The sequence below is a fragment of the Bos indicus x Bos taurus genome, chromosome 27 (assembly GCF_003369695.1).
Source record: "Bos indicus x Bos taurus breed Angus x Brahman F1 hybrid chromosome 27, Bos_hybrid_MaternalHap_v2.0, whole genome shotgun sequence".
In the NCBI taxonomy this organism is placed as follows: domain Eukaryota; kingdom Metazoa; phylum Chordata; class Mammalia; order Artiodactyla; family Bovidae; genus Bos; species Bos indicus x Bos taurus.
This window is the reverse complement of record NC_040102.1, coordinates 38,274,892-38,301,953: the sequence shown is the minus strand read 5'-3', so window position 1 is coordinate 38,301,953 and position 27,062 is coordinate 38,274,892. Positions and strand designations below refer to the sequence as shown.

Genomic DNA, 27,062 nt, shown 5'->3' with positions numbered 1-27,062 from the left:
AAAGAAACGCATTTAAGTCAGTTCTAATGAGGTGGATGAACCTAGAGCCTATTAAACACAGTGAAGTAAGTCAGAAAGAGAAAAACAAATATCATGTATTAACATGGAATCTATGTTCTACTGATAAACCTATTTGCAGGGCAGCAGTGGAGATGCAGACATAGAACAGGCTTGTGGACGCAGAGGAGGAAGGAGAGGGCGGGACGAATTGAGAGAGGAGCACTGAAACATATGCATTATTATATGTACAACAGATGGCCAGTGGGAATTTGCTGTATAATGCAGGGAGCTCAAACTGGTGCTCTGTGCCAATCTAGAAGGGTAGGAGGGGGTGGGAGGTGGGAGGGAGGTTCAAGAGGGAGGAGACATATGTATGTGCTGTGCTCAGTTGCTCAGTCGTGTATGACTCTTTGTGACCCCATGGACTGTAGCCCCCCAGGCTCCTCTGTCCATGGGATTCTCCAGGCAAGAATACTGGAGTGGATAGCCATGCCCTCCTCCAGGGGATCTTCCCAAAGCAGGGACTGAACCCAGGTCTCCCACCTTGCAGGTGGATTCTTTACCATCTGAGCCACCAGGGAAGCCCATGAATACTGGAGTGGGTAGCCTATCCCTTCTCCAGGGGATCTTTCCAACCCAGGAATTGAACCAGGGTCTTCTGTACTGCAGGCAGATTCTTCACCAGCTGAGCTACCAGGGAAGCCCAGACATACATATACCTATGGCTGATTCATGCTGATGTATGGCAGAGAATAATACAATATTATAAAGCAATTTTCTTTCAGTTAAAAAATAAATAATAATAATGAAAAAGAGTGTGTGGCTACAGAGAAGTGAGGCAGCATGGTACTGCCAAGGGGAGCCAGGATTGCTAGAAAAACACATCCTGGCTTTGTCTCTACACTAGTTCTGTGACTCTGGATTTGTTAATAAATGCTTCTTGGCTCCATTTACCTAGTACACGAAATGGGAATACTGGACTGTACTTTTCAAAAAACTTTTCTTCAGTATGGATTACTTGAGAAAAGTAATATTCAGTAGAACTCTATATATTTTAAAAAGATAAAAATGGGGCTACTTTGGTTATTTGAAGTAGGTGTGATGCTTGTATGAGGTAGAAGTGGGTCCCTGTCATACTTCCCTTTCCCCTCACTCACATCACCTAGGGAGGTCACTAAACATCTCCCTGGACCCTAACTGGAACCCAGTTAGAAACCTATGAGTAAACCTACCTAAGGAAGTAAAAGACCTGTAGTTGGAAAAGCGTGAGATATGGTGAAAGGAACTGAAGATGACACAAACAAATGCAAAGATACACCATGTTCTTCGCCTGGAAGGATTACTATTGTTAAAATGATCATACTACCCGAGACAATCTACAGATTCAATGTAAATCCTGTCAAAATAATAATGGCATTTTTTTTTCACAAAACTAGAATAAATTTTTTTTTTCAGAAAAAAATAATTTTAAAGTTTATATAGAAACATGAAAGAGCCCAAACAGACAAAACAATCTTGAGAAAGAAGAACAGAACTAGGGAATCACACTTCCTGGCTTCAGACTACACTACAAAGCTACAGTAATCAAAACAGTATGGTACCGGCACAAAAACAGATACATAGATCAACGGAACACGACAGAAACCCAGAAATAAATCCACACACTTAGGGTCAGTTAATCTATGACAAAGGAGGTAAGAATATACAACAGAGAAAAGACAGTCCCTTCAATAAGTGGGGCTGTGAAAGCTGGACAGCTACATGTAAAAGAATGAAATTAGAACATTTGAACACCATATACAAAAATAAAGTCGACGTTGGGATTAAAGACCTCAATGGAAGACTAGATACTATAAAACTCCTAGAAGAAAACATAGGCAGAACATTCTTTGACATAAACCATAGCAATATTTTTTTTTTGTATCCATCTCCTAAGGTTAAAGAAATAAAAGCAAAAATAAACAAGTGAAGCCTTTAAACTTAAAAGGTTTTGCATAGCAAAACAAACCACTGAGAAAACACAAAGACAACCTACTGAATGGGAGAAAATATTTGCAAATGATAAAAAAATGGACAGAAGACCCGAATAGACATTTTTCCAAAGAGAATATGCAGATGGCCAAGAGGCACATGAAACAATGGTTAACATCACTAATCATATGGGAAATGCAAATCAAAGTCACGATGAGATATCACTTCACAGCTGTGAGAACGGTTGTTATCAAAAAGAACACAAATAACAAATGCTGGTGAGGATGTGGAGAAAAGGGAACCCTCAGACACTGTTGGTGGGAATATAAACTGGAGCTGCCACTGTGAGAACAGTATGGAGATTTCCCAAGAAACTAAAGAACATCCATATGATTCAGCAATCCCACTGCTGGGTAAATATCTGGGAAGAAAGCACTAATCCAAAAAGATATATGCACTCCAATGTTTCTAGCAGCATTATTTTACAACTTCCAAGATGTGGAAGACACCTAAGTGTCTATCAACCAATGAATGGATAAAGAAGATGTGATGTATACACACAATGGAACGCTACTCAGCCACATACAGAATGACATTTTCCATTTGCAGCGACATGGATGGACCGCGAGGGCAGAATGCTAAGTGACAAGTCAGAGAGACGAAGACAAAGACTGTGTGACACCACTCCAATGTGGAGTCTAAAAAATACAGCAAACCACTGACTACAGCAAGAAGGAAGCAGATTCACAGATGCAGAAACAAACCAGTGGGGCAGGGAAGGCAAAGACTGTGTGACACCACTCCAATGTGGAGTCTAAAAATACAGCCAACCACTGACTACAGCAAGAAGGAAGCAGATTCACAGATGCAGAAAACAAACCAGTGGGGGAGGGAAGGCAAAGACTGTGTGACACCACTCCAATGTGGAGTCTAAAAAATATAGCAAACCACTGACTACAGCAAGAAGGAAGCAGATTCACAGATGCAGAAAACAAACCAGCGGGGCAGGGAAGGCAAAGACTGTGTGATACCACTCCAATGTGGAGTCTAAAAAATACAGCAAACCACTGACTACAGCAAGAAGGAAGCAGATTCACAGATGCAGAAAACAAACCAGTGGGGGAGGGAAGGCGGGAGGGACAATACACGGGGAGGAGATCAGGAGGCACAAACTACTAGGTGCAAAGTAAGCTGCATGGACATATTGTGCTCATGGGGAATACGGCCAGAACTTAATAACTATGAATGCAATATACCCTTTAAAACTTGTGAATCACTATGTTGAATACCTGTAATTTATATAATATTGGACATCAAGCATACGTCAATAAAAATAAAATAAGAGAGCACCAAGGTTCCTCCTCTGCAAGTGAATATTATCCTACAAATTCTGCAGCAGCACCTTCCCTGTAACTATTGTCTGAACTTTCACAATTGTGCAAAATCTTTCAGGAAATGCTACTTCTTGCATTGCTGTTGCTATTCTTTCTGTGGACTTCATTACATACAAGTACCAGACTCCTCAAAGCTTATCTATCAATATCCTGGTATAATTAGTGTCATAGGAAATAGGATTAGAAAATCTTTATCTATAATGATAAGAAGGAGATAGTTAGAATAAGTGTATGGTAGCCACATCATGTGTATTAGATTTTGGAAAGATTTTGGAATTTTTTACCTACTTTACTCGTATTTTCTTTCTGAATGCCATTTTTTAAAAATAAAAAGATAATTAATGTACATAGGCATAGCAAACAGTTTAAAATAAGAATAGGAGCATGCTGGTACCAAGAAAAAGACATGGAATACTCAGGGTTTATGTGTCTTATACAGAGAGGATAAGACACTGGTGGTGTAAAATGAGAACTGGCTGTGCAATTAATCCTTCTCCAGAATCACTGATGAGGCACAAAGAAAAACATTAAGAAAAAAGCACACAGTCCATTCACTAACAGGCTGACATGCAGCATACTCACACTGCCCATTCGAGCTTCTCATTCTTGATTGAGTTGTACAGAGCCTGGAAGGAGAGAAAACAAGATGGAATTACTCTCTTTATCCTGTTCTACATTTGTAATTCAGCAAATGACAAAAGCCAAAAGGCTTGACTGAGTCAGCCAGCGGCTCCCAGGACCCTCACAGGTCATCCTGTTGGTGCTGCAGAAACGAGGAAGACACAGGTGAGCTAACGACACAGGGCAGGCAGCAGTCAGAGATACAGAGACGTCCCATGAAGCAGAACACGTCTTTCTTTTTTTTTTTTTATTCTATTAACATTTATTATTTTTTATGTGATATTATACATGTTTTAATGCCATTCTACCAAATCATCCCCCTCCTCCCTCTCCCACAGAGTCCAAAAGACTGTTCTATACATCTGTGTCTCTTTTGCTGTCTCGCATGCAGGGTTGTCGTTACCATCTTTCTAAATTCCATATATATGCGTTAGTATACTGTATTGGTGTTTTTCTTTCTGGCTTACTTCACTCTGTATAATAGGCTCCAGTTTCATCCACCTCATTAGATAACTACGACACACAACACCGGGCTACGTTCCACCACAGTAAAACATAGGATGAACTAAAATTACATCACGTCGTCTGTTTTTCTTATTCAAAATATGGTCATAGAGCTTCATTATTTTGGAAACTGCAACTTCCAAACTGCCTTTGGAATGCTTGGTTACAGATTTTACGTTACTTAAGATGCAATTCATACCTTTTCACTAATGGACTAGGTGTAACAGTTTTCATAACAACTTAATGAACAAGAGAAAAGGAAGTGAGACTGAAGCCCAATTATGGGAAACTATCTCAGAGTAATTTCAGAGTTTTTACATCGATGACTTAGGCAGCTTGTATTGGTCTCACCTCATAATTCTGCCTTACAGTTAGTGAGTGTTACTCTGATGTGTGTGAGGTGGTGGAGGGAGAGACAGAAAGTTCTCTTAGAGCCTTGACAATAACAATGTCATAGACAAGACAGCATATGAGACCGCCTCACCAGGCTCCCAGCTCTGGTATCAACACATTAAACTTTTTGTAATCAAGTTGTTCCACTAAGACAACTAACCTAAGAAAAAACTGCCTCACACCTCTAGCTTCTTAATTTTGAGTAAGATGTTTATAACATAAGAAAACACAAGAGCATCTCTAAGACATAAAACCAAAACTGCAAACTGCACTGAAGAAAGGGTGACTGTGTGCAAACAACAGTATGAAGGAGTCGGAGCATTTTTTTTTAAGAGAGATTTGGATTTATTAGACTCATCTCATCTACTTTAAGATGGGAAAAGCAGGATGAGAGGCTATCAAACAACTCATCTTCCAAATGAGGAAATGGCAGGGTCAGAATGCTCCCCGGGTAGCAGAGCAGAGCAGAACTGCCTTGTGGACCATTTTCTGCCTTTAACACGTCTGGCCTAAGTGGGAGAGGCAGTCTACGTGTGTGTAATCAGAAAGACTGCACACAGGTAGTAAAGCCCCTTTCTAGCAAAACTCGCTGCAATTGAGGACATAGATGCTTGGTTACAGATTTTATGTTACTTAAGACGCAATACATGCATCTTTAGCCACGTCTTGATGGACTCCACGGGATTTCTTCAGTGTGGCTATAGTAGTCAGTTTAACTACTGGGTAGCTAATAAAATGTAGGACACATTTCATCATTATCAGGACATCAAATACAGAAATTATCATGTCATCAAATATAGAAATGGTAAAACAGCAAAAGAAAATAAGGGGTAAATCAAGATACGGAGACTGTATTGTAAATTGAATGCTCTTTTCGAAGAACTCAAATTTACTGAAGAAGTAGGACAACCTATTATATAGTTAATGTCTCTTGAGGCTGCACGTACAGAAGTTCAGGGTCAATGTCTGGCTCCAGCCTCAGGAGACTCTTGCTGTAAGTGTTTTTAAGTGGATTCTACTACTTGTAAGAGCCGCCTTGAACCCACAATAGTGGGTTTTTGAGAAGAGACAGATCATTAATGGTTCTTTATATACTAACACACACAATACTAACCAGAGAAATTTAACAATTGTTAAAGATAAAAAACTATTCATAAAGGTAGAAAATGATATCTAGGCAACTAGAAAATGTCAAATAAATTCAATTCTGCTCTAGATCAACTTTTTCAAGTGTTTTGCTCTTGAGAATATTTTGCTTGAAGAGATAACTCAGTTTCAAATTGAAATATTCTTGTTACTCTGTCAGCTGTACATCACACAACAAAAATTTATTATAGAGGATCTTGTAAAATTCAACAAACCTGTTATACAAGAAGCCAAAGTCCTCTTTGTATGTGAATATGTGTGTGTATGTATGTATGTGTATATATATATATATATATATTGCAACAAATCTAATCCTTATCCTTTTCAATGACAAATTTACAAAGGGATTTTCCTGAATCTTTTTAATGCTTTACAACAAATGATTACTAAAGGAAAATCTGTTTTGAAAATGCATCCAACACTCACATACCCTGATCAAACTTTATTATCACCAAAGCAGGGGGAATGCAGCCAAAGATAATTCTAAACATGCACACCTCCCACAAGATTTGATGAGCAGCTCTGGAGGTGTACTAAACCAAACCTGAGAGCGAATGAAGATGCAACTTCTAATTATCATTTATGCGACACAATCCTCCAAACCCTTACGTACATACATATATATACACACACATACACATGTATTTTTTCATTTCATTCATTATGAGGGTAGAATTGGTCAATAAGGTGTCATGAGTATTTACACAGAGCACATTCCTCCTAAAATGTCTTTTCTACGCCTTAAGATTACCTTCCACTTGACTGTCTGCTGTGTCTTTTTATTTTCTTAAATTTAACTTTTATTTTATCTTGGAATATAGTTAGTGTACAATATTGTGTTATTTTCATGTGTACAGCAAAGTGTTTCAATTATATATATGGCTGCTGTGTCTTATGTAAGGTTGAATAACATTATTCAAAGTATAAATGCATTTAAATACAAAACAGCCACTATGTTCCATTTTTTAAAATCAAGGCATAATTGCCAAACCTAGAAAGCATATTAAAAAGCAGAGACATCACTCTGCTGACAAAGGTCTGTATAGTCAAAGCTATGGTTTTTCCAGTAGTCATGTACAGATGTGAGAGATGGACCATAGGGAAAGCTGAGTGCCAAAGAATTGATGCTTTCGAATTGTGGTGTTCGAGAAGACATTTGAGAGTCTGCTGGACTGCAAGGAGATAAAATCAGTCCATCCTAAAGGAAGTCAGTCCTGAATATTCATTGGAAGGACTGATGCTGAAGTTGAAGCTCTGATACTTTGGCCAACTGATGCGAAGAGCCGACTCACTGGAAAAGACCTTGATGCTGGGGAAGATTGAAGGCAAAAGGATAAGGGGGCAGCAGAGGATGAGATGGTCAGATAGCATCACCATCTCAACAGACACGAATCTGAGCAAACTCTGGGAGATAATGGAGAAGAGAGGAGTTGGGTGTGCTACAGTCCATGGGGTCACAGAGTCGGAAATGACAGTGATTGAACAACAACATAACTGACATACAACATTAGGTTCAAATATACAACATAATGATTTATTACTTGTAATAAACTCCCTGGTGAGCAAAAATTTCAGTAGAAATAATTTCCCCCTGTTAATACTGTAAACATATCCCTCAACAAAAAACAGCCATATATGACAATCCCACAGCTAATACCCATAGTGGTTGCAACAATTTACATTAGAAAACTGAAAGCTTTTGTTCTAATATCAGGAACAAAACAAGGATGTCCACTCTTACTGTTTTTATTCAACATCATATTGGAATTCCTGGCCAGAGAAATTAGCCAAGAGAAGGAAATAACAGGAATTTAAACTGGAAAAGATGTAAAACTGTCACTACTTGGAGATAACATGATATTATATATAGAAAACCTTAGACTCTACAAAAAAAAAAAAAACTAGTTAAATTTTTAAAACTAGCTTAAAAATTCAATTAAGTTGCAGGATATAAAATCAATATACAAAAATCTGTTCATTTATAAACACTAATAATGAACTATCAGAAAGAAAAATGAAGAAAGCATGACATTTATAACGTCGTCTTTAAGAATAAAATGTCTAGCAATACATTTAATGAAGGAAGTGAAAAACCTGTATTATAAGAAACTCATGAAAAGAATGGAAGATGACCAAATAAACTGAAAGACTTTCTATATTCGTGGATTAGAAGAATGAATATCATTAAAGTGTGATATAAAACCCAAAGCAACCTACAGATTCAATGTACTACCTATCAAAATTCCAGTGGCATTTTTCACAGAAATAGAATAAACAATCCTCGACTTTGTGTGGAACTGCAGAAGACCCCAAGTAGCAAAAGCAATTTTGAGAAAGGACAAAAAAGCCAGAGGCATTACGCTCCCTGATTTCAAAGTATATTACAAAGCTGTAGTAATTAAAACCGTATGACAGTGACACAAAAACAGACATCCTGATCAATGGAACAGGACAGAGAGCCAGAGTAAGCCCACACACGTACGGCCAACCGACTTGTGACAAAGGAGCCTTGACTATACAGCGGGGCAAGGACAGTCTCTTCAATAAATGGTGTAAGGACAACTGAACAGCCACATGCAGAAGAATGGACCTGGACAATGATTTACACCAGACGCAACATTTAACTCCAAGTGGATTAAAGATCTGAATGTAAGACCTAAAACCATAACACTCCTAGAAGAAAACATAGGCAGTAACTCCTTGATGTTGGTCTTGGTGATGATTTTTTAGATTTGACACTAAAAGTAAAGGCAACAAAAGCAAAAGCAAATCAGTGAGATTGCTGAAACCAAAAAGCTTCTGCACAGAAAAGGAAATCATCAAAATGAAAAAGCAATGCACCGAATGGGAGAAAATACCTGCCAACCATATGTCCAGTGAGGAGTCAGTATCTAAAATATACCGTGAATTCACACAACTCAATCACAAAGAAACAAAGAATTCAATTAAAATATGGGCAGGGAATCCGAATAGACTTTTTTTTTTCAAAGAGGACACAGAGATGACCAACAGGCAAACGAAAATCTAAAAAAATGAAAATATACTCAGTATCACTAATCTTCAAGGAAATGTAAATCAGAACCAGAGTGAGACATCACTTGAGACCTGTCAGAATGGCTATTATCAAAAGAAAAGAAATAACAAGTGGTGGCAGAGATGTGGAGAAAGGGAACCCTTGGGCCCTGCTGGTGGGAATGCTAACTGACGCAGCCACTATGGAAAACAGTATGGAGTTCCTGAGAAAAATTAAAACTAGAACTCTCAGATGATCCTGCAATTCCATGTCTGGGTATTTATTGAAGGAAACAAAAACACTAATTATAACGTATATTGAAAAGACGCATGGACCCCTATGTGTACTGCAGCATTATTTATAATATTTATAATATTGAAGACACAGAAACAATGCATATGCCCATGAATGGATAAAAACTACTCTCTCTCTCTCCCTATGTGTGTGTGTGTGTGTGTGTGCACGCACGTGCGCATGTGCACACGTGTGTGGTCAGCCATGTCTGACTCTTTATGACCCCATGGACTGTAGTCTGCCAGGCTCCTCTGTCCATGGAATTTTCCAGCCAAGAATACTGGAGTGAGTTGCCATTTCCAACAGGGATTGAACCCATTTCTCCTGTGTCTCCTGTGATGGCAGATGGATTCTTTACCACTGAGTCACCTGGAAAACCATACACACACGCACACACCAGAAAATAATTCACCCATAAAAAATGAAATCTCACCATGTGCAACAAGATGGATGAACTTTCTGCATATTATTCTAAGTGAAATGAATCAGAAGGATGAATACCATGTGATACCATATCATGGAAACTGAAACAAAACAAAACCACACAAAACCGCAAGTTCTTACAGAAAAAAGATAAGTAGGATTGGCCAAAGGGTGCGTAGGGACTGGGGACTGGGAGAAATGAGCAAAGGGGGCTGAAAGGTACAACCTTCCAGCCCTAACATAAATGTCATGGGGAGGTATGTGCCACATGGTGACTAGAGTTAATGATACTGTATTGCATATTCGAAAGCTTGCTAACAGAGTAGATTTTAAAAGTCCTCATTGCAAGAAAAAAAATATTTTATAGACTAAGGTGATGGGTTTTTAACTAGAGTTATAACAGGGATCATTTCACGATGCATGTAAAGACCAAATCATTATAGTTCTGAAACTAATGTAATATTATATGTCAGTCACACCTCAATTTAACAAAAAAACCTGTGAATATATCCTAATGAGTTAATTTGAATATCAAGTCTAAACGCTGGTCCAATATCAAAACCTGACTAAGCCTCATCAGTAAGCAGGTCACATGGACGAGTGCAGGAGCCAGGGAGAGACACCCCAAGGGGCAGGGGACCCCTAGCTATAGCCCGGCTTTACCCAGGTAGGCATGTGGGTTCACCGTGGCTGGCTCTGGTTGTTTTTCAGAAGTAGCTAGAAGTATAAATTATACAAGGCTCACGAACTTTCAAGTGTGACAACAAAAAGAGCAACAACAACAACACCTCACCATGGGCGAGAGTAAACGTGTGTTATCCAACAGGACGTCGGGGCTGAAGCCCACTGTGGGCAGACTAACCGTGTTATCCAACAGGACGTCGGGGCTGAAGCCCACTGCAGGCAGAGTAACTGTGTTATCCAACAGGACGTCGGGGCTGAAGCCCACTGTGGGCAGACTAACCATGTTATCCAACAGGACGTCGGGGCTGAAGCCCACTGTGGGCAGACTAACCATGTTATCCAACAGGTCATCGGGGCTGAAGCCCACTGCGGGCAGAGTAACCGTGTGTTATCCAACAGGACGTCGGGGCTGAAGCCCACTGTGGGCAGACTAACCATGTTATCCAACAGGTCATCGGGGCTGAAGCCCACTGTGGGCAGACTAACCGTGTTATCCAACAGGACGTCGGGGCTGAAATTCGGATAGGAATGAAATTATTAGAAGACTGCAGGGAAGGAACATAGGAGTCCTAGATAGAGAACAGATAATAGCAAAATGTCCTGGTTTGTGATTGGAAACTGACACTTTGAGTGTGTGATCCTTCACTTGGAGATCTTTCTGTACCTCTGTGATAATGTTCAAGCCATTTCTCAGTGCTGATGCCCCAGTGATGATGATAATACAGCTGTCTATGAGGCTGTGTTTCGTGAGGCACCGAGCTAAGAGAGCTGCTTCCATTTAATCTCACAGCAACTGTATTAATGTGGTATTATTATCCCTACTCTTTGAAATGACACACCTAACTCTCTTAATGGTTAAGTAATCCTGTCGAAGATCACACAGCAGAGCTGAGGGCCTGAAGCCAGTCTGTGCCTGTACTTGCCCCAATCACAATGCAACACTGACATATACATACATATTGCAGCACAGAATATATGCAGTATACATGTAATGCTTTCAGTTCAGTTCAGTTCAGTCGCTCAGTCATGTCTGACTCTTTGCGACCACATGAATTGCAGCACGCCAGGCCTCCTTGTCCATCACCAACTCCCAGAGTTCACTCAGACTCACATCCATCGAGTTGGTAATGCCATCCAGCTGTCTCATCCTCTGTCATCCCCTTCTCCTCCTGCCCCCAACCCCTCCCAGCATCAGGGTCTTTTCCAATGAGTCAACTCTTCGCATGAGGTGGCCAAAGTACTGGAGTTTCAGCTTCAGCATCATTCCTTCCAAAGAACACCCAGGACTGATCTCCTTTAGGATGGACTGGTTGGATCTCCTTGCAGTCCAAGGGACTCTCAAGAGTCTTCTCCAACACCACAGTTCAAAAGCATCAATTCTTCGGTGCTCAGCTTTCTTCACAGTCCAACTCTCACATCCATACATGACCACTGGAAAAACCATAGCCTTGACTAGATGGACCTTTGTTGGCAAAGTAATATCTCTGCTTTTCAATACGCCATCTAGGTTGTTCATCACTTTTCTTCCAAGGAGTAAGTGTCTTTTAATTTCATGGCTGCAGTCACCATCTGCAGTGATTTTGGAGCCCCCAGAAATAAAGTCTGACACTGTTTCCACTGTTTCCCCATCTATTTCCCATGAAGTGATGGGACCGGATGCCATGATCTTCGTTTTCTGAATGCTGAGCTTTAAGCCAACTTTTTCACTGTCCTCTTTCACTTTCATCAAGAGGCTTTTTAGTTCCTCTTCACTTTCTGCCATAAGGGTGGTGTCATCTGCATATCTGACATTATTGATATTTCTTCCGGCATCTTGATTCCAGCTTGTGCTTCTTCCAGCCCAGCGTTTCTCATGATGTACTCTGCATAGAAGTTAAATAAGCAGGGTGACAATATACAGCCTTGACGTACTCCTTTTCTTATTTGGAACCAGTCTGTTGTTCCATGTCAGTTCTAACTGTTGCTTCCTGACCTGTATATAGGTTTCTCAAGAGGCAGGTCAGGTGGTCTGGTATTCCCATCTCTTGAAGAATTTTTCACAGTTTGTTGTGATCCACACAGTCAAAGGCTTTGGCATAGTCAAGAAAGCAGAAATAGATGTTTTTCTGGAACTCTCTTGCTTTTGCCATGATCCAGAGGATGTTGGCAATTTGATCTCTGGTTCCTCTGCCTTTTCTAAAACCAGCTTGAACATCAGGAAGTTCACAGTTCACATATTGCTGAAGCCTGGCTTGGAGAATTTTGAGCATTACTTTATTAGCGTGTGAGATGAGTGCAATTGTGCAGTAGTTTGAGCATTCTTTGGCATTGCCTTTCTTTGGGATTGGAATGAAAACTGACCTTTTCCAGTCCTGTGGCCACTGCTGAGTTTTCCAAATTTGCTGGCATATTGAGTGCATTGCCAAATTCAGACTTAAATTGAAGAAAGTAGGGAAAACCACTAGACCATTCAGGTATGACCTAAATCAAATCCCATATGATTATGCAGTGGAAGTGAGAAATAGATTTAAGGGACTAGATCTGATAGATAGAGTGCCTGATGAACTATGGACGGAGGTTCGTGACATTGTACAGGAGACAGGGATTAAGACCATCCCCATGGAAAAGAAATGCAAAAAAGCAAAATGGCTGTCTGAGGAGGCCTTACAAATAGCTGTGAAAAGAAGAGAAGCGAAAAGCAAAGGAGAAAAGGAAAGATAAGCGTCTGAATGCAGAGTTCCAAAGAATAGCAAGAAGAGATAAGAAAGCCTTCCTCAGTGATCAATGCAAAGAAATAGAGGAAAACAACAGAATGGGAAAAACTAGAGATCTCTTCAAGAAAATTAGAGATACCAAGGGAACATTTCATGCAAAGATGGGCTCGATAAAGGACAGAAATGGTATGGACCTAACAGAAGCAGAAGATATTAAGAAGAGATGGCAAGAATACACAGAAGAACTGTACAAAAAAGATCTTCACGACCCAGATAATCACGATGGTGTGATCACTGACCTAGAGCCAGACATCCTGGAATGTGAAGTCAAGTGGGCCTTAGAAAGCATCACTACGAACAAAGCTAGTGGAGGTGATGGAATTCCAGTGGAGCTATTTCAAATCCTGAAAGATGATGCTGTGAAAGTGCTGCACTCAGTATGCCATAGCCTTTTACTTTCAATTATATGAGCTCAGGACTTGTTATTCAGCTCATTTAAAAGTGATGTTTTCACCAGGAAAGATATCTATGATCCTACGTTCTTAGCTGAAAAAACTTAGATGTGCGGCGCGCCTGTGCTGACGGTCAGCCCTCCCACCTCCTCTGACCTGCCGTGTGTCTGTCATCTGTGTCGTCAACTGCCCAGGGGCATGCCTGCTTGACCTGCACTTATTGTAGGGCTCCAGGGTACAGTAACCACAACAAACATTTTATCCTAACAAGTGCTTGGTAGGCCAGTGGAAAGTAATTGTTATAACTACTACACAATGATAAGATTCATTTTTTTCTATAATACTGTTGTATATAGTGTATTATAAGGACTTAAACAGAACAGTACTTTTTATAACTATTAGAAGACCAGTTCTTGTTTGCCACATGAATAGTAAAATATAACTTAACAGTTGTAACACTGGTAATGATCTTGCATAAATAAATCTCTTAAAACTATTTACTTGGGACTTCCTGACAGTCTGGTGGTTAAGAATTCACTTCTAATGCAGGGAGCTCAGATTTGATCCCTGACTGGGAACTAAGATCCCACATGCCCTGTGGTATGGTCAGAAAGTTTTGAATAAACAAATAAAATAGATACGCAACAAAGATTTTTTTTTTTTAAAGAAGCATACATGTTGAAAAAGAGAAAAAGTTATTTACTCATTCAGTCATATATTCAAAGTCAGCTGAGTCTCTACTACCTGTCAGGTGGTCAGGTCATCAGATATTAACACGGGTACTGAAAGCCTAGTGTGAACAATGTGGGCATAAAACGTAGATTCAGTGAGGGTATAAACAGAGAAGAATAAGAAAACAAAAAGATAAAAAATGATTCTGTCATTTTCTGGGAGGTTACCAGATAATTATAAAGTGAAGTCAGTCAGTCGTGTCCGACTCTTTGCGACCCTGTGGATTGTAGCCCACCAGGCCCCTCCATCCATGGGATTCTCCAGGCAAGAATACTGCAGTGGGTTGCCATTTCCTTCTCCAGGGGATCTTTCCGACCCAGGGATCGAACCCAGATCTCCTGCATTGCAGGCAGATGCTTTAACCTCTGAGCCAGAATAATTATAAGGTAATTACAAATAAGGTAACTCAAAAAGTAGCTTTAGACGAGATAGCTAAAAAAGCCTCCCTGCAAGGAAACTGAGAGAGAGAGCAGCCTTGGGGCAAGACAGGGAGGGCGCTCCAGTGTCGCTGAGCCGGGTGGGTCTGGGGGCCAAGGATGCCCACGTGGCCAGGGCACCGGGGCCGGGCGGGGGTAGTGCTGTGGGCAAAGAGGTGTCAGGTCACACACGGTTTTCAACCAGAGAACAAGGGTCATTTCTGTGTGTGCTGCACAACCACTGGAGGATTTTAGCAGGAGGGTGACCTGCTCTATTCGTGCACTTAAAGGTCCCCCAGGCACTGAATGGGGGGAAGGACTGAAGAGAGCAATGGGAGCTGTAGTGAGACCGGGGGGTCTGGTGAGGCTGGTGTGACTGGGCCTGGGGGGCCGGCATGCACACTGGGCGTGCTTCAGATCGTCTCCCTAAACTGCGAGAGAAGGATGCCCCGTTTTCACATACCTCAAGCACAAATAAAAAACTGGGTGAGGCAGTTTCAACAGGGGCACCAGAGATAGACTGCTATCCATTAGTATTTGAGTCGTTTAAGCTAAAATTACGGGAGGTGTATTAGAATATATTGTTAAAGGAACAAAGGTGCAAAGCAGTCTGTTTGCCATGCTCCCACTTTGTGCAAAAAATGTAAACGCATGTGCTCTCACAATGCTTCTGAAAAGATACAGAAGAAACCCCTGCCTGCGATTTCCTGTGTAGAAGACAACTGGGGGAACAAGGCGGGAGAGAGAATTCTCAGTGAACAAGCTGCTGTTCTATTTGAATGTTTACCACACCACGGATGCTTTACTTCTTCAACTAAAAACCTAGTTGTTGTTCAGTTGCTAAGTCATGTCTGACTCTTTGCAACCCCATGGACTGCAGCATGCCAGGATCCTATGTCTGCCATTATTTCCCAGAATTTGCTCAAACTCATGTCCATCGAGTCGGTGATGCCATCCAACCATCTCATTCTCTGTCGCCCCTTCTCCTCCTGCCCTCAATCTTTCCCAGCCTCAGGGTCTTTCGGATGAGTTAGCATCAGGTGGCCAAAGTATTGGAGCTTCAACTTTAGCATCAGATTATGAGGGCTATTCCATTCTTGCCCACAGTAGTAGGTGTGATGGTCATCTGAATTAAATTCGCCCATTCCTGTCCATTTTAGTTCACTTAGATGTCGATGTTCAATCTTGCCATCTCCTGTGTTTGACCACGTCCAACTTACCTTGATTCATGGACCTAACATTTCAGGTTCCTGTGCAACACTGTTCTTCACAGCATCGGACTTGACTTCCACCACCAGACACACCCACACCTGAGCCCTGTTGCCGCTTTGGCCCAGCCGCGGCATTCTTACTGGAGCTATTAGCAAGTGCCCTCCGTTCTTCCCCAGTAGCATACTGGACACCTTCCAACCTCGAGGACTCCTCTTCTGGTGTTGTATCTTTCTGCCTTTTCATCCTGTTATGGGATTCTCCAGGCAAGAATACTGGAGTGGGTTGCCATTTCCTTCTCCAGTGGACCACGTTTTGTTAGAACTCTTCACTATGACCCGTCCACCTTGGGTGGCCCTGCGTGGCATGGCTCATACCTTCACTGCGTTATACAAGCCCGTTCGCCACAACAAGGCTCTGATACATGAAGAGGAAAAACCTAGATGATACTATATTTTGTACTCTTTGCATGTGTGATCAAGCCTCTCCCTCTCTTTAGTCTCCGCAAGGCCTCATAGATTGTCTTGACCACAGCATGTGTTTTAAGAACCGGTGTTGAGACGACAAGAGCTCGGTGGTGCTGACCCTGACACTGTGATTATGATGGGAGGCTAAGCGCAGAGCAAGGAACAATGGACCAGAACCAGGGCAGTGCATCAAACCAGCCCCTTCCATCAGCTGTGCTTGGTTGGCTTTGGTTGCTTCATCTGTGAAAATAAGATAGCAACAATCTACCTCACAGAATCATGAGGATGAAATGAAACCGTCAGCATGAAAACATCTGCACTTTGTAAAGCGACACATAAGTGAGAGGGATGTTGCTCCATGCAGCTGGTGCCTGTCCCACTCAGCTTTACACAACACAGAGTAAGTACCTAGAATCCATCGGTTCCATTTCCCACCCCGGACACACGGGGCCTGGGGAGATCACTTACTTTGAATCAAATCGGCAAGTTGATATCACAGACAGATATGCCAGAAACCCACGTTCACTGAGCAGTTAGCAAGTGCCGGGATCTGTGCATTGTATTACACTGTGTACTCTTCACTACCACCCAGGGTACTATTCCCACTTTACAGAGGCTGGGGGAGGGGAGCGCGGGCAGACAGCGTAAAGACAGCGTTAGTAGGTGGGAGGTTGTAAAGTCTTTTAAATTTTTTCCAAAATATAATTCCAAAGCCTTTAAAATTTTGTCCTTGACCTTTTTTTCCCTGAAAAATCTAGGCTTTCATTTCCTGTCTCCGCTTCAAGACAGAGGAACTAGTCTCAGTTATATAATTCTTTTTCCAAAACCTAGAACAACAGGGGTACACACCTCTGACCACTCAGGCTAGAAGACTCTCCTCCCAAGAGAACTCCAGTCTGGACGGCGAACACCGCTTTGCAGTGCCAGTCCCACTTCAAACGTGCCAGGCCGGGTGTCTGACAAGCGAGAAGACACCATCCAGACAGATGACATTTATTGAGCTGCGACATGCTGAGCACTTATGTTATTATTTAACACTCTACAACCTATGAAACGCCTGATTTACTCAATTTCAGCGAGATCAATGCTCTAGGAGTAGCCACATTGCTGCCAGCAGCAGGATGCCAGTTACATGTGAACTTCAGATAAACAAGGACTTACTTTCTTCAAGCATAAGTATGTCCCCAGACTTTGCATGAGACATCCAAGCTGGCGCTAGTGGTAAAGAATCCACCTGCCAATGCAGGAGACGCAGGAGACACAGGACACGCAAGTTCAATCCATGGGTTGGGAAGATCCTCTGGAGGAGAAAGTGCAACCCACTCCAGTATTCTTGTCTGGAAAACCCCACGGACAGAGGAGCCTAGAGGACTAGAGTCCATGGAGTCGCAGAGTCAGACACATCTGAGCATATACAGCATATATGCATATACATATGTGTGTGTGTATATGTATGTGTGTGTATGTGTGTGCAGCTGTGTGTATATATATATGTGTGTGTGTATGTGTGTGTATATACGTGTGTGTGTATATATATGTGTGTGTATATGTGTGTGCAGCTGTGTGTGTGTATATATGTGTGTGTGTGTGTATGTGTGTGTGTATATATATATGTGTGTGTATATATGTGTGTGTGTGTATATGTGTGTGTGTATATATATGTGTGTGTGTATATATGGGTGTGTATATATATGTATGTGTGTATATGTGTGCAGCTGTGTGTGTATATATATGTGTGTGTGTGTGTGTATATATGTGTGTGTGTATATATATGTGTGTATATATATGTGTGTGCAGCTGTGTGTGTGTATATATATATGTGTGTGTGTGTATGTGTGTATATGTGTGTGTGTATGTGTGTATATATGTGTGTGTATATGTGTGTATATATGTGTGTATATATATGTATGTGTGTATATATATGTGTGTGTATATGTGTGTATGCAGCTGTGTGTGTATACACACACACATACACTAAACATTACTTATTACTTATCTGAAATTCAAGTTTAATTGAGCATTTCATATTTTCTATTTGCTGAATCTGGCAAATCTCCACAGTGAAAGAGTCCCAGCAGTAAAGATGGAACTCACACAGAGGCCTAGCTACCTCCAGAGCCCAGGTTTTTATTCCCTGCTTTACACTCGTGTCCTTCCCAAGATGAACTTGCCGTGACTATACCAAAACCCTGCTGGGAAGAGGACCTGTATCACAAGCAGAATTCATTGAAGTCCAAATGGAAAGATTATACTATATATTCTGAAAAGACCCTCATCTTCAAACCAATGTGGGCATTAAAAACTAATGTTCTTTCTCCCTCAAACTCCCTCCCCTCCAAGCTGCCACATAACATTGAGTAGAATTCCATGTGCTATACTAGAGGTCCTTGTTGCGTATCCATGTAAAACATAGCAGTGCATACATGTCCGTCCCAAACCCCCTGACTATCCCTTCCCCCTAGATTACTGCTGAATCCCTTCACTATTCACCTGAAAGTATCACAGCATTGTTTCTTAATCAGCTATATCCCAAAACAAAATAAAAAGTTAAAAAACCACAAAAACTAATGTTCAAAAACATTATGTAGGTGTGATTTAATGTAGTAATCCTTAAAGCCTGATAGCTTGCAGAGAGTTAATGTAATGATAGTCTTCTTCCATAAGAGTTTAGGTTAATATCCAAAGTATTCTTCAGCATCTGTAACTATACTCTGATCTGTTAAAGTACCATGATTTACAAATTCATTGCCTTCACAGCCATCTCCTGATTTTACTTTAATTCTTATACTCTAACTATGCTGGAAGAAGCACAAGCTGGAATCAAGATTGCTGGGAGAAATATCAATAACGTCAGATATGCAGATGACACCACCCTTATGGCAGAAAGTGAAGAAGAACTGAAGAGCTTCTTGATGAAAGTGAGAGTGAAAAAGTTGGCTTAAAGCTCAACATCGGGAAAACGAAGATCATGGCATCCAGTCCCATCACTTCATGACAAATAGATGGGGAAACAGTGGAAACAGTGATAGACTTTATTTTGGGGGGCTCCAAAATCACTGCAGATGGTGACTGCAACCATGAAATTAAAAGATGATTACTCCTTGGAAGGAAAGTTATGTCCAACCTAGATAGCATACTCAAAAGCAGAGACATTACTTTGCCAACAAAGGTCCGTCTAGTCAAGGCTATGGTTTTTCCAGTGGTCATGTATGGATGTGAGAGTTGGACTATAAATAAAGCTGAGTGCTGAAAAATTGATGCTTTTGAATTCTGGTGTTGGAGAAGACTCTTGAGAGTCCCTTGGACTGCAAGGAGATCCAACCAGTCCATCCTAAAGGAGATCAGTCCTGGGTGTTCATTGGAAGGACTGATGTTGAAGCTGAAACTCCAATACTTTGGCCACCTGATGCGAAGAGCTGACTCACTGGAAAAGACCCTGATGCTGGGAAAGATTGAGGGCAGGAGGAGAAGGGGACAACAGAGGATGAGATGGTTGGATGGCATCACCGACTCGATGGACATGGGTTTGGGTGAACTCCAGCAGTTGGTGATGGACAGGGAGGCCTGGCGTGCTACAGTTCATGGGGTTGCAAAGAGTTGGACATGACTGAGCGACTGAACTGAACTGAACTGAACTAATCCTCGGATTTACTTCTCAAAAACTTGTCTGGATTTTGGATAGCCAAGCCATGCTTTTGAGAAAAATGTAACAATAACCAATATTTTCAAAGAGGATTCTGGATGGTACTGGCCAGATCTGCGGCTGGACCCCTTGCTGGTGAGCCTCACTTTTTGGGAAGTGGCAGGCACGCACCATAGTGCAGGAAGCTTCATCATTTTCAAACATAAAGAAAATATAAACTCTAAGTGACCTCGTAAATTACATGCAGTATGTTTTTAAATGCTTGAGAAAATGATCAATTATATTTAACAATTATGGACATGATGATAAAGTTAATGTATGCAGTTTAAAAACTGCTGAGTAACATGGAGAGTTCTTTTTATAATTGGCTTGTAAAAATGATTCCTGGGGGACTGTGACATTTAGGTAGAACCCCAGGCATGGCATTTGTTCTCTGTCATTTCCATGCATTAGACAAAGTAATGAAGACAAACCAAATGGAAATAGATTTCATCCAAAACAATCAATACAGGCAAATTAAATAATCTAATGTACTGGCTACCAGGCTTTGGGATTCCACGAATAGGAAAATTTTCAAAAGAGGTTTGGAAACCCACCTAGAACTGCAGGATTTTTATTAAAACAAAAGACATCTTCTATGGAAATTATTCCATAAAAATAAGTAACAAGGGCAACCTCAAGACAATGCACTGTTTCCCAAGAAAGGACCGTATTTTAACATTTCCATTACAGAGTGAAAATTCTGGCAGCAACCAGCAGAATATGGTCTAGTCCTATAACTGCTAGAATATAGTTTCTGGGGAAAGATGTGCTTTTCAAAAAAGAAGTCCCTTTTCATGTGTTTGTTAGCCATCATCACTCATTATCAGAGAAATGCAAATCAAAACCACTATGAGGTACCATTTCACACCAGTCAGAATGGCTGCGATCCAAAAGTCTACAAATAATAAATGCTGGAGAGGGTGTGGAGAAAAGGGAACCCTCTTACACTGTTGGTGGGAATGCAAACTAGTACAGCCACTATGGAGAACAGTGTGGAGATTCCTTAAAAAACTGGAAATAGAACTGCCTTATGATCCAGCAATCCCACTGCTGGGCATACACACTGAGGAAACCAGAAGGGAAAGAGACACGTGTACCCCAATGTTTATCGCAGCACTGTTTATAATAGCCAGGACATGGAAGCAACCTAGATGTCCATCAGCAGATGAATGGAGAAGAAAGCTGTGGTACATATACACAATGGAGTATTACTCAGCCATTAAAAAGAATACATTTGAATCAGTTCTAATGAGGTGGATGAAACTGGAGCCTATTATACAGAGTGAAGTAAGCCAGAAGGAAAAACATAAATACAGTATACTAACGCATATATATGGAATTTAGAAAGATGGTAACAATAACCTGGTGTACGAGATAGCAAAAGAGACACTGATGTATAGAACAGTCTTATGGACTCTGTGGGAGAGGGAGAGGGTGGGAAGATTTGGGAGAGTGACATTGAAACATGTAGAATATCATGTAAGAAACGAGTTGCCAGTCCAGGTTCGATGCGCGATACTGGATGCTTGGGGCTGGTGCACTGGGACGACCCAGAGGGATGGTATGGGGAGGGAGGAGGGAGGAGGGTTCAGGATGGGGAACACATGTATGCCTGTGGCGGATTCATTTTGATATTTGGCAAAACTAATACAATTATGTAAAGTTTAAAAATAAAATAAAATAAAAAAAAATAAAATAAAAAATAAAAAAAAGAAGTCCCTGTTATTTGGTATTTGCTAAACACAGAGGTAAGAAACATAAATCATTCTCGTCAATGAAAACTATTCCAGTCTCGTATGTACTCACATATGTTGTCCATTTCACGTGTTCATTTTCAAACTTTTATCATTTTCATAATCAAAATTACCAAAAGGCATGCAATGAATGTAATCAGTCCATCCTAAAGGAAATCAGCCCTGAATATTCATTGGAAGGACTGTTGTTGACTCTGAAGCTCCAATACTTTGGCCACCTGATGTGAAGAGCTGACTCACTGGAAAAGACCCTGATGCTGGAAAAGATTGAAGGCAAAAGAGGAAGAAGGCTACAGAGGATGAGATGGTTGGATGGTATCACTAAGTCAATGGACACGAACTTGGGAAAACTCCAGGAGATAGTGAAGGACAGGGAGGCCTGCCATACTTGAGCTCTTGGGGTCACAAAGAGTTGGACATGACTTAGTGACTAAACAACAACATGTAATGAATAACAATCCTTTGATTTATTTACTTTAGATTTTTGTTATCCAGGGCTAAGCGCTTTCAATTCCTTTTTTGTTTTTCTATTTTGAATATGAACTACTGACCTTCAACTGTGGAACTCTGGAAAACAGCATTTACCTCTCTGTTCTCTCTCTTACACAGTACATTCTTCCTCCCCACTCAATCCCCAATCCTCCCACTAAAATAATATCACAATCACAATTTAGAGGTATAACGATTTTCAGAGCCCACCTTGTTATGACTATGCAGATACAATTCACTCTGGAGCTATGCATGCACTTGGCTACACTTGCTTCTTTGTGAACTTTTCGATTTTCCTGAAGTTAATGATCACCTCATTTTGCTGTTGTGGTTGACTTCATGTTCTAAGAGCCTAGAGGAATCACCTCTCCATGCAGCTCTAGGACAACGGCTCTGCAGGAGACAGAAACCCAGCACTTTAGACTGGAGTGGCCCTGCTGGGAGTATCAGGGGACCCTCCAGTCTGCATTCCAGGCTCAACCGGGGGGTGTCTGTCTCCCGCACAGCTGCTGTTCTAGGCTTCCCTTACTGTCACCAGGGGTCCCCTCTGTCTCTCTGCCATTAAATTTCCTGTGTGCTGGATACCATGCCTCCTCTTTTTCAAGTAACTTCAAGTAACATGGGTGAGGAGAGAAGGAAGACACTGCACATTGTGAAATGTGTGTACTTTTCACTTAAGCCTCCTATCTTCAGTGTGGGAATCCCACTCCTGGCCTCAGTTCAGTTCAGTTCAGTCGCTCAGTCATGTCCGACTCTTTGCGACCCCATGGACTGCAGCACCCCAGGCCTCCCTGTCCATCACCAACTCCTGGAGCTTGCTCAAACTCGTGTCCATCAAGTCAGCGATGCCATCCAACCAACTCATCCTCTGCTGTCCCCTTTGACTCCTGCCTTCAGTATTTCCCAGCATCAGGGTCTTTTCCAGTGAGTCAGTTCTTTGCATCAGGTGGCCAAAGTATTGGAGTTTCAGCTTCAGCATCAGTCCTTCCAATGAATATTCAGGACTGATTTCCTTTAGGAGGGACCGGTTGGATCTCCTTGCAGTCCAAGGGACTCTCAAGAGTCTTCTCCAACACCACAGTTCAAAAGCATCAATTCATCGGCGCTCAGCTTTCTTTATGGCCCAACTCTCACATCCATACATGACTACTGGAAAAACCATAACTTTGACTAGACGGTTCTTTGTTGGCAAAGTAATGTCTCTGCTTTCTAATATGCTATCTAGGTTTTTAATATGCTGTCTACGTTGGTCATAGCTTTTCTTCCAAGGAGCAAGTGTCTTTTAATTTCATGGCTGCAGTCACCATCTACAGTGATTTTGGAGCCCAACTGAGCCTGATTTCCTCAGCCCAGAGTCTCAGAGAGGAGCCTCAGAAGATGGGGGATATGGTCTCTAGGCTCTACAAAGATGCAGGAGGCGTCTAAAGGGTCCAGTTACTAATTTTGGAGGATTTAAAGGGATCCTTCTGTTTGACCCACTGCCCTCAGAAGTGACTCTGATCCCTACACCTTCCTTGTGTCCTATGGGGCTCCCAGGTCTGCAGGCCCTGAGTTTCAGCTCTAGATGCGGTTAACAAGTCTATCTGCTGCACATCCTTTGAATTTTTTGACACCTTGAGAGACTCTGTTTCGCTCCCTGTGGCCTTGAAGATTTACCAGTTCTACTGTCATTTTAGTGGGGGTTATGTAGGCATAGAGATAAAAGCATATTGTTATCTTAAATTTTAAGAGTTACGCTTTTGCAGCATATAAATACCATTTAATCACGATCTCAGAGATCACAGCAGGGGGTTGATGAGGCATACAAAACCCCCTCAAAGCACTGCCCAATCACAATAAAAGCATTCTGCGGAGCCTTTCTATTTTACCTGCTTTTTAGAAAGTGTTCTGAGGAAGAGAACTGTCATAAATCAGAACAAAGCTGGCACTTTATCAGTGCCTCTAAGTGGCAGAAAAGAGCTTCCCTCAAAGCACGTCCCTTGTCTGTCTATTACATCTAGTTAGTTAGCTAGACCTCAACCCTCCTGGTCTGCTTATGCAGCGATGTCTTGGGAGAAAACACTAATAAAAGTTCAACAGGCAGAACTCTCTCGTCACAGCTGCTGGGGTTCCAGCGTCTGGGGGGGCTCTGCTGTCTGCTGTCAGCCCCTTGACACCATCCTTGGGTCCCCAGCTGTGGAGTTGAGGGTGACCCACTACACTGCACCCAAATGCAAGGAGGAGATTATCAACTGTGTTTGGGAGGGCTATAGAATCTTATCTGATTTACCAGAATCAAACACAAACATGGCTTGCCAGATAGGGATATAGGAAAATACTAATGTCTTCAGCTGCCTTGTATGCCTCACATTCTAACACTTCACTGCCAGCTACATCCAATGTCATGTCGGGATGAGCCAGGCTATAAAGACGGCCTCGTCTAGTTACTTCCCTAAAAATTGTGACATGAAGCGTTCGGAATAGTCTACCCAGAAAAAACAAATCCCACTGAAATACGATGATCTGTGTGCGAACCCAAAGGTTGTACCATAAGAACATGGCAGATCAGATTTTCTCAAAAAGTGAACTGCTTGAGGGATAAGATAAGGCTCAAAAACCTTAACTAAAAGTCCAAGTCGAAGATAGAAGAGAAACTCCCCTAATAAGTGACCTGAGGAGCTACCTTGCTGGCTCCTCATGGTTTCTACACCACTATGGATGAATAAATAAAAAACACGCTCCAAAACATCCCCATTAGTCCTTAAGCTGGATGCAAGCCCTGACATCTAAAGCAGGCCACCAGCACAATCTAACAACACGTTTCAACAAAGGGAGGCGTGGTCCTGGAGAACGGAAGACATCGGTTGCCACGCACGTTCCCACACAAGAGCTCCGGATGGTTAACCTCAGGTTATCACCACGCTACTAACCGATTCGCGTCTTCAGCAAAGACTATCTTAAAAATGCAAGATTTTTGTCTCCCTTAACCCCCGTCTTCACACTATATCATAGATTTTTCTTTTTTCCTTCCCCTTGATTCTGACAGGAGTGTTACACTAGCTTGCCAGGAATGACGGCACAGACCAGCATCTCGTTTACAATGTTCAGATACTGCCTGGAAGCTCTGAAACATTTGCTGAGTACACCATCCCTGGGAGAGGTGTTCAAACAGAAAGGCACGAACACAGCACAGCAAGAATGTGGTGTGACACTGGGATTATCCTAACAACACGGAAACCAAGTCCAAACCACCAGCACCTTGAACAAGTGAGATCTGGGAGACACGAGAATAGTGAAGATCTGCTTTTAATTTCATTCAAGGGTCAACAAGTGTCCCCCCATCATGAGCACAGTTTGCTTAACATCCTAAATAACCATCCTTTAAAAATATTAATTTACCTGGAAGTACTGGCAGGATCAGAGGAATTCAGCAACAACTTGGGCTTATAGAAGGGGGAGGTAGGGGCTGGAAGAAAACCCAAAAAGCAAACCCAACAACAAAAACCAATATCACTGTGCTAGGTTTATAATTTAAAATAAAACTAGAGGTAGTGAAAGTTTCTATTTGGGGGCAAGGCTGACTCAAGTCTTTAAAAGGTTGAACAGCTATTGATAATTATGTAGTCTGCAGAACGACCTTCCAGAAGGCGCCGGGTATTTTAAGACCTCCTTTGAGTAAAGATCACATTAAAACGTCAAAATGTATTTGTTTGGCAGAATCACACCTGAGGGAAAAGCAGAACTTCTTGAATTACAACAAGTGACTCTGGCATGAAGATCATAGAGCCAATATAAGAAAAAGAGAGTCTGGAGACAAAGCTGTTTGTATTTCTGGACAACCAGACTGACTTTGCAAAAGACATGTCTGCTCAGACTCTCTCATGTGCCGAGGTGATAACTAGTAACGGGGGATGTTACTCATATTCTGACCCTAATTCTGACAGCTTAGATCCACCGTCCTTCTGGAAGGATCCAACTGAAGGATGCATCTACAAGGTCAAAAGATGTGCCACTTCCATGTAAGAATAAAAAAATATAAAAAGACATTTGCAGGAAATTTTTCAATTTGAGTAAGGATTTTCCCTATATTATATGAGAACTGCATGTTTGAACAGACAGATATAAATGACCCATTTAACCAGAATCTCCTTCCCAAGGCTCTAAGCCTTAGTCCAAAGAACAAGAAAAGAGCAGGTGAAGAATGACAACAATCCACAAGCCTCTCAAGGAAAATTTCAGGTCCGAAGGGGCACTGTAATGATTTTTTACAGGTTCCTTTGTGCATAGATTTGATTCCCAGAGGGAGAAAGGACGAACGTTTACATCTCCCTCACGACATTAGAGCAAAGGTCCTGCAGAATGGAGAGGACAGGACGGACCGTGCCTTTCACGCCACTGCGGTGTGTTTCACAAAGCCATGAGTTAGGCACTTCTGTTTTCCTTTCATGGCTTTATCGTTAACTCCTAGCACAGGGAGAAGTTTATTCAAAATACATATAAACCCACCTTCCCTGCATCTAACTCAGTCTTTAGGTTCCTTGTTCAGAGGAAGAACCCTCAGCAATGCCCACGAGGTTTCAAAAGTTACCAATGCTCAGCACTAGGGTGTCATTTCACCAACCCCTGCTCCTCATGGGTATGTGTTGGGAAAGAGAAGTGACCTTTCCAGGGGCACACTGCTAACCAGTGAGCAAAACCCCGGCCAGCCACCCAGACGCTGCCCTCAGCACAAAGCAAATGCTC

The 27,062-nt window shown here is 41.7% G+C and overlaps 1 protein-coding gene across 9 annotated transcripts in view; it reads right to left on the bottom strand.

The window, feature by feature from the left end:
- Nucleotides 1–27,062, bottom strand: part of PSD3 (pleckstrin and Sec7 domain containing 3) — a 495,595-nt gene that overhangs the window by 128,946 nt on the left and 339,587 nt on the right. For all 9 annotated transcript variants that reach the window (XM_027529597.1, XM_027529598.1, XM_027529599.1 and 6 more), the window contains one exon: nt 3,948–3,991. In XM_027529597.1, coding sequence (XP_027385398.1) covers nt 3,948–3,991 — 44 coding nt within the window. The remainder of the gene's footprint in view (nt 1–3,947; nt 3,992–27,062) is intronic.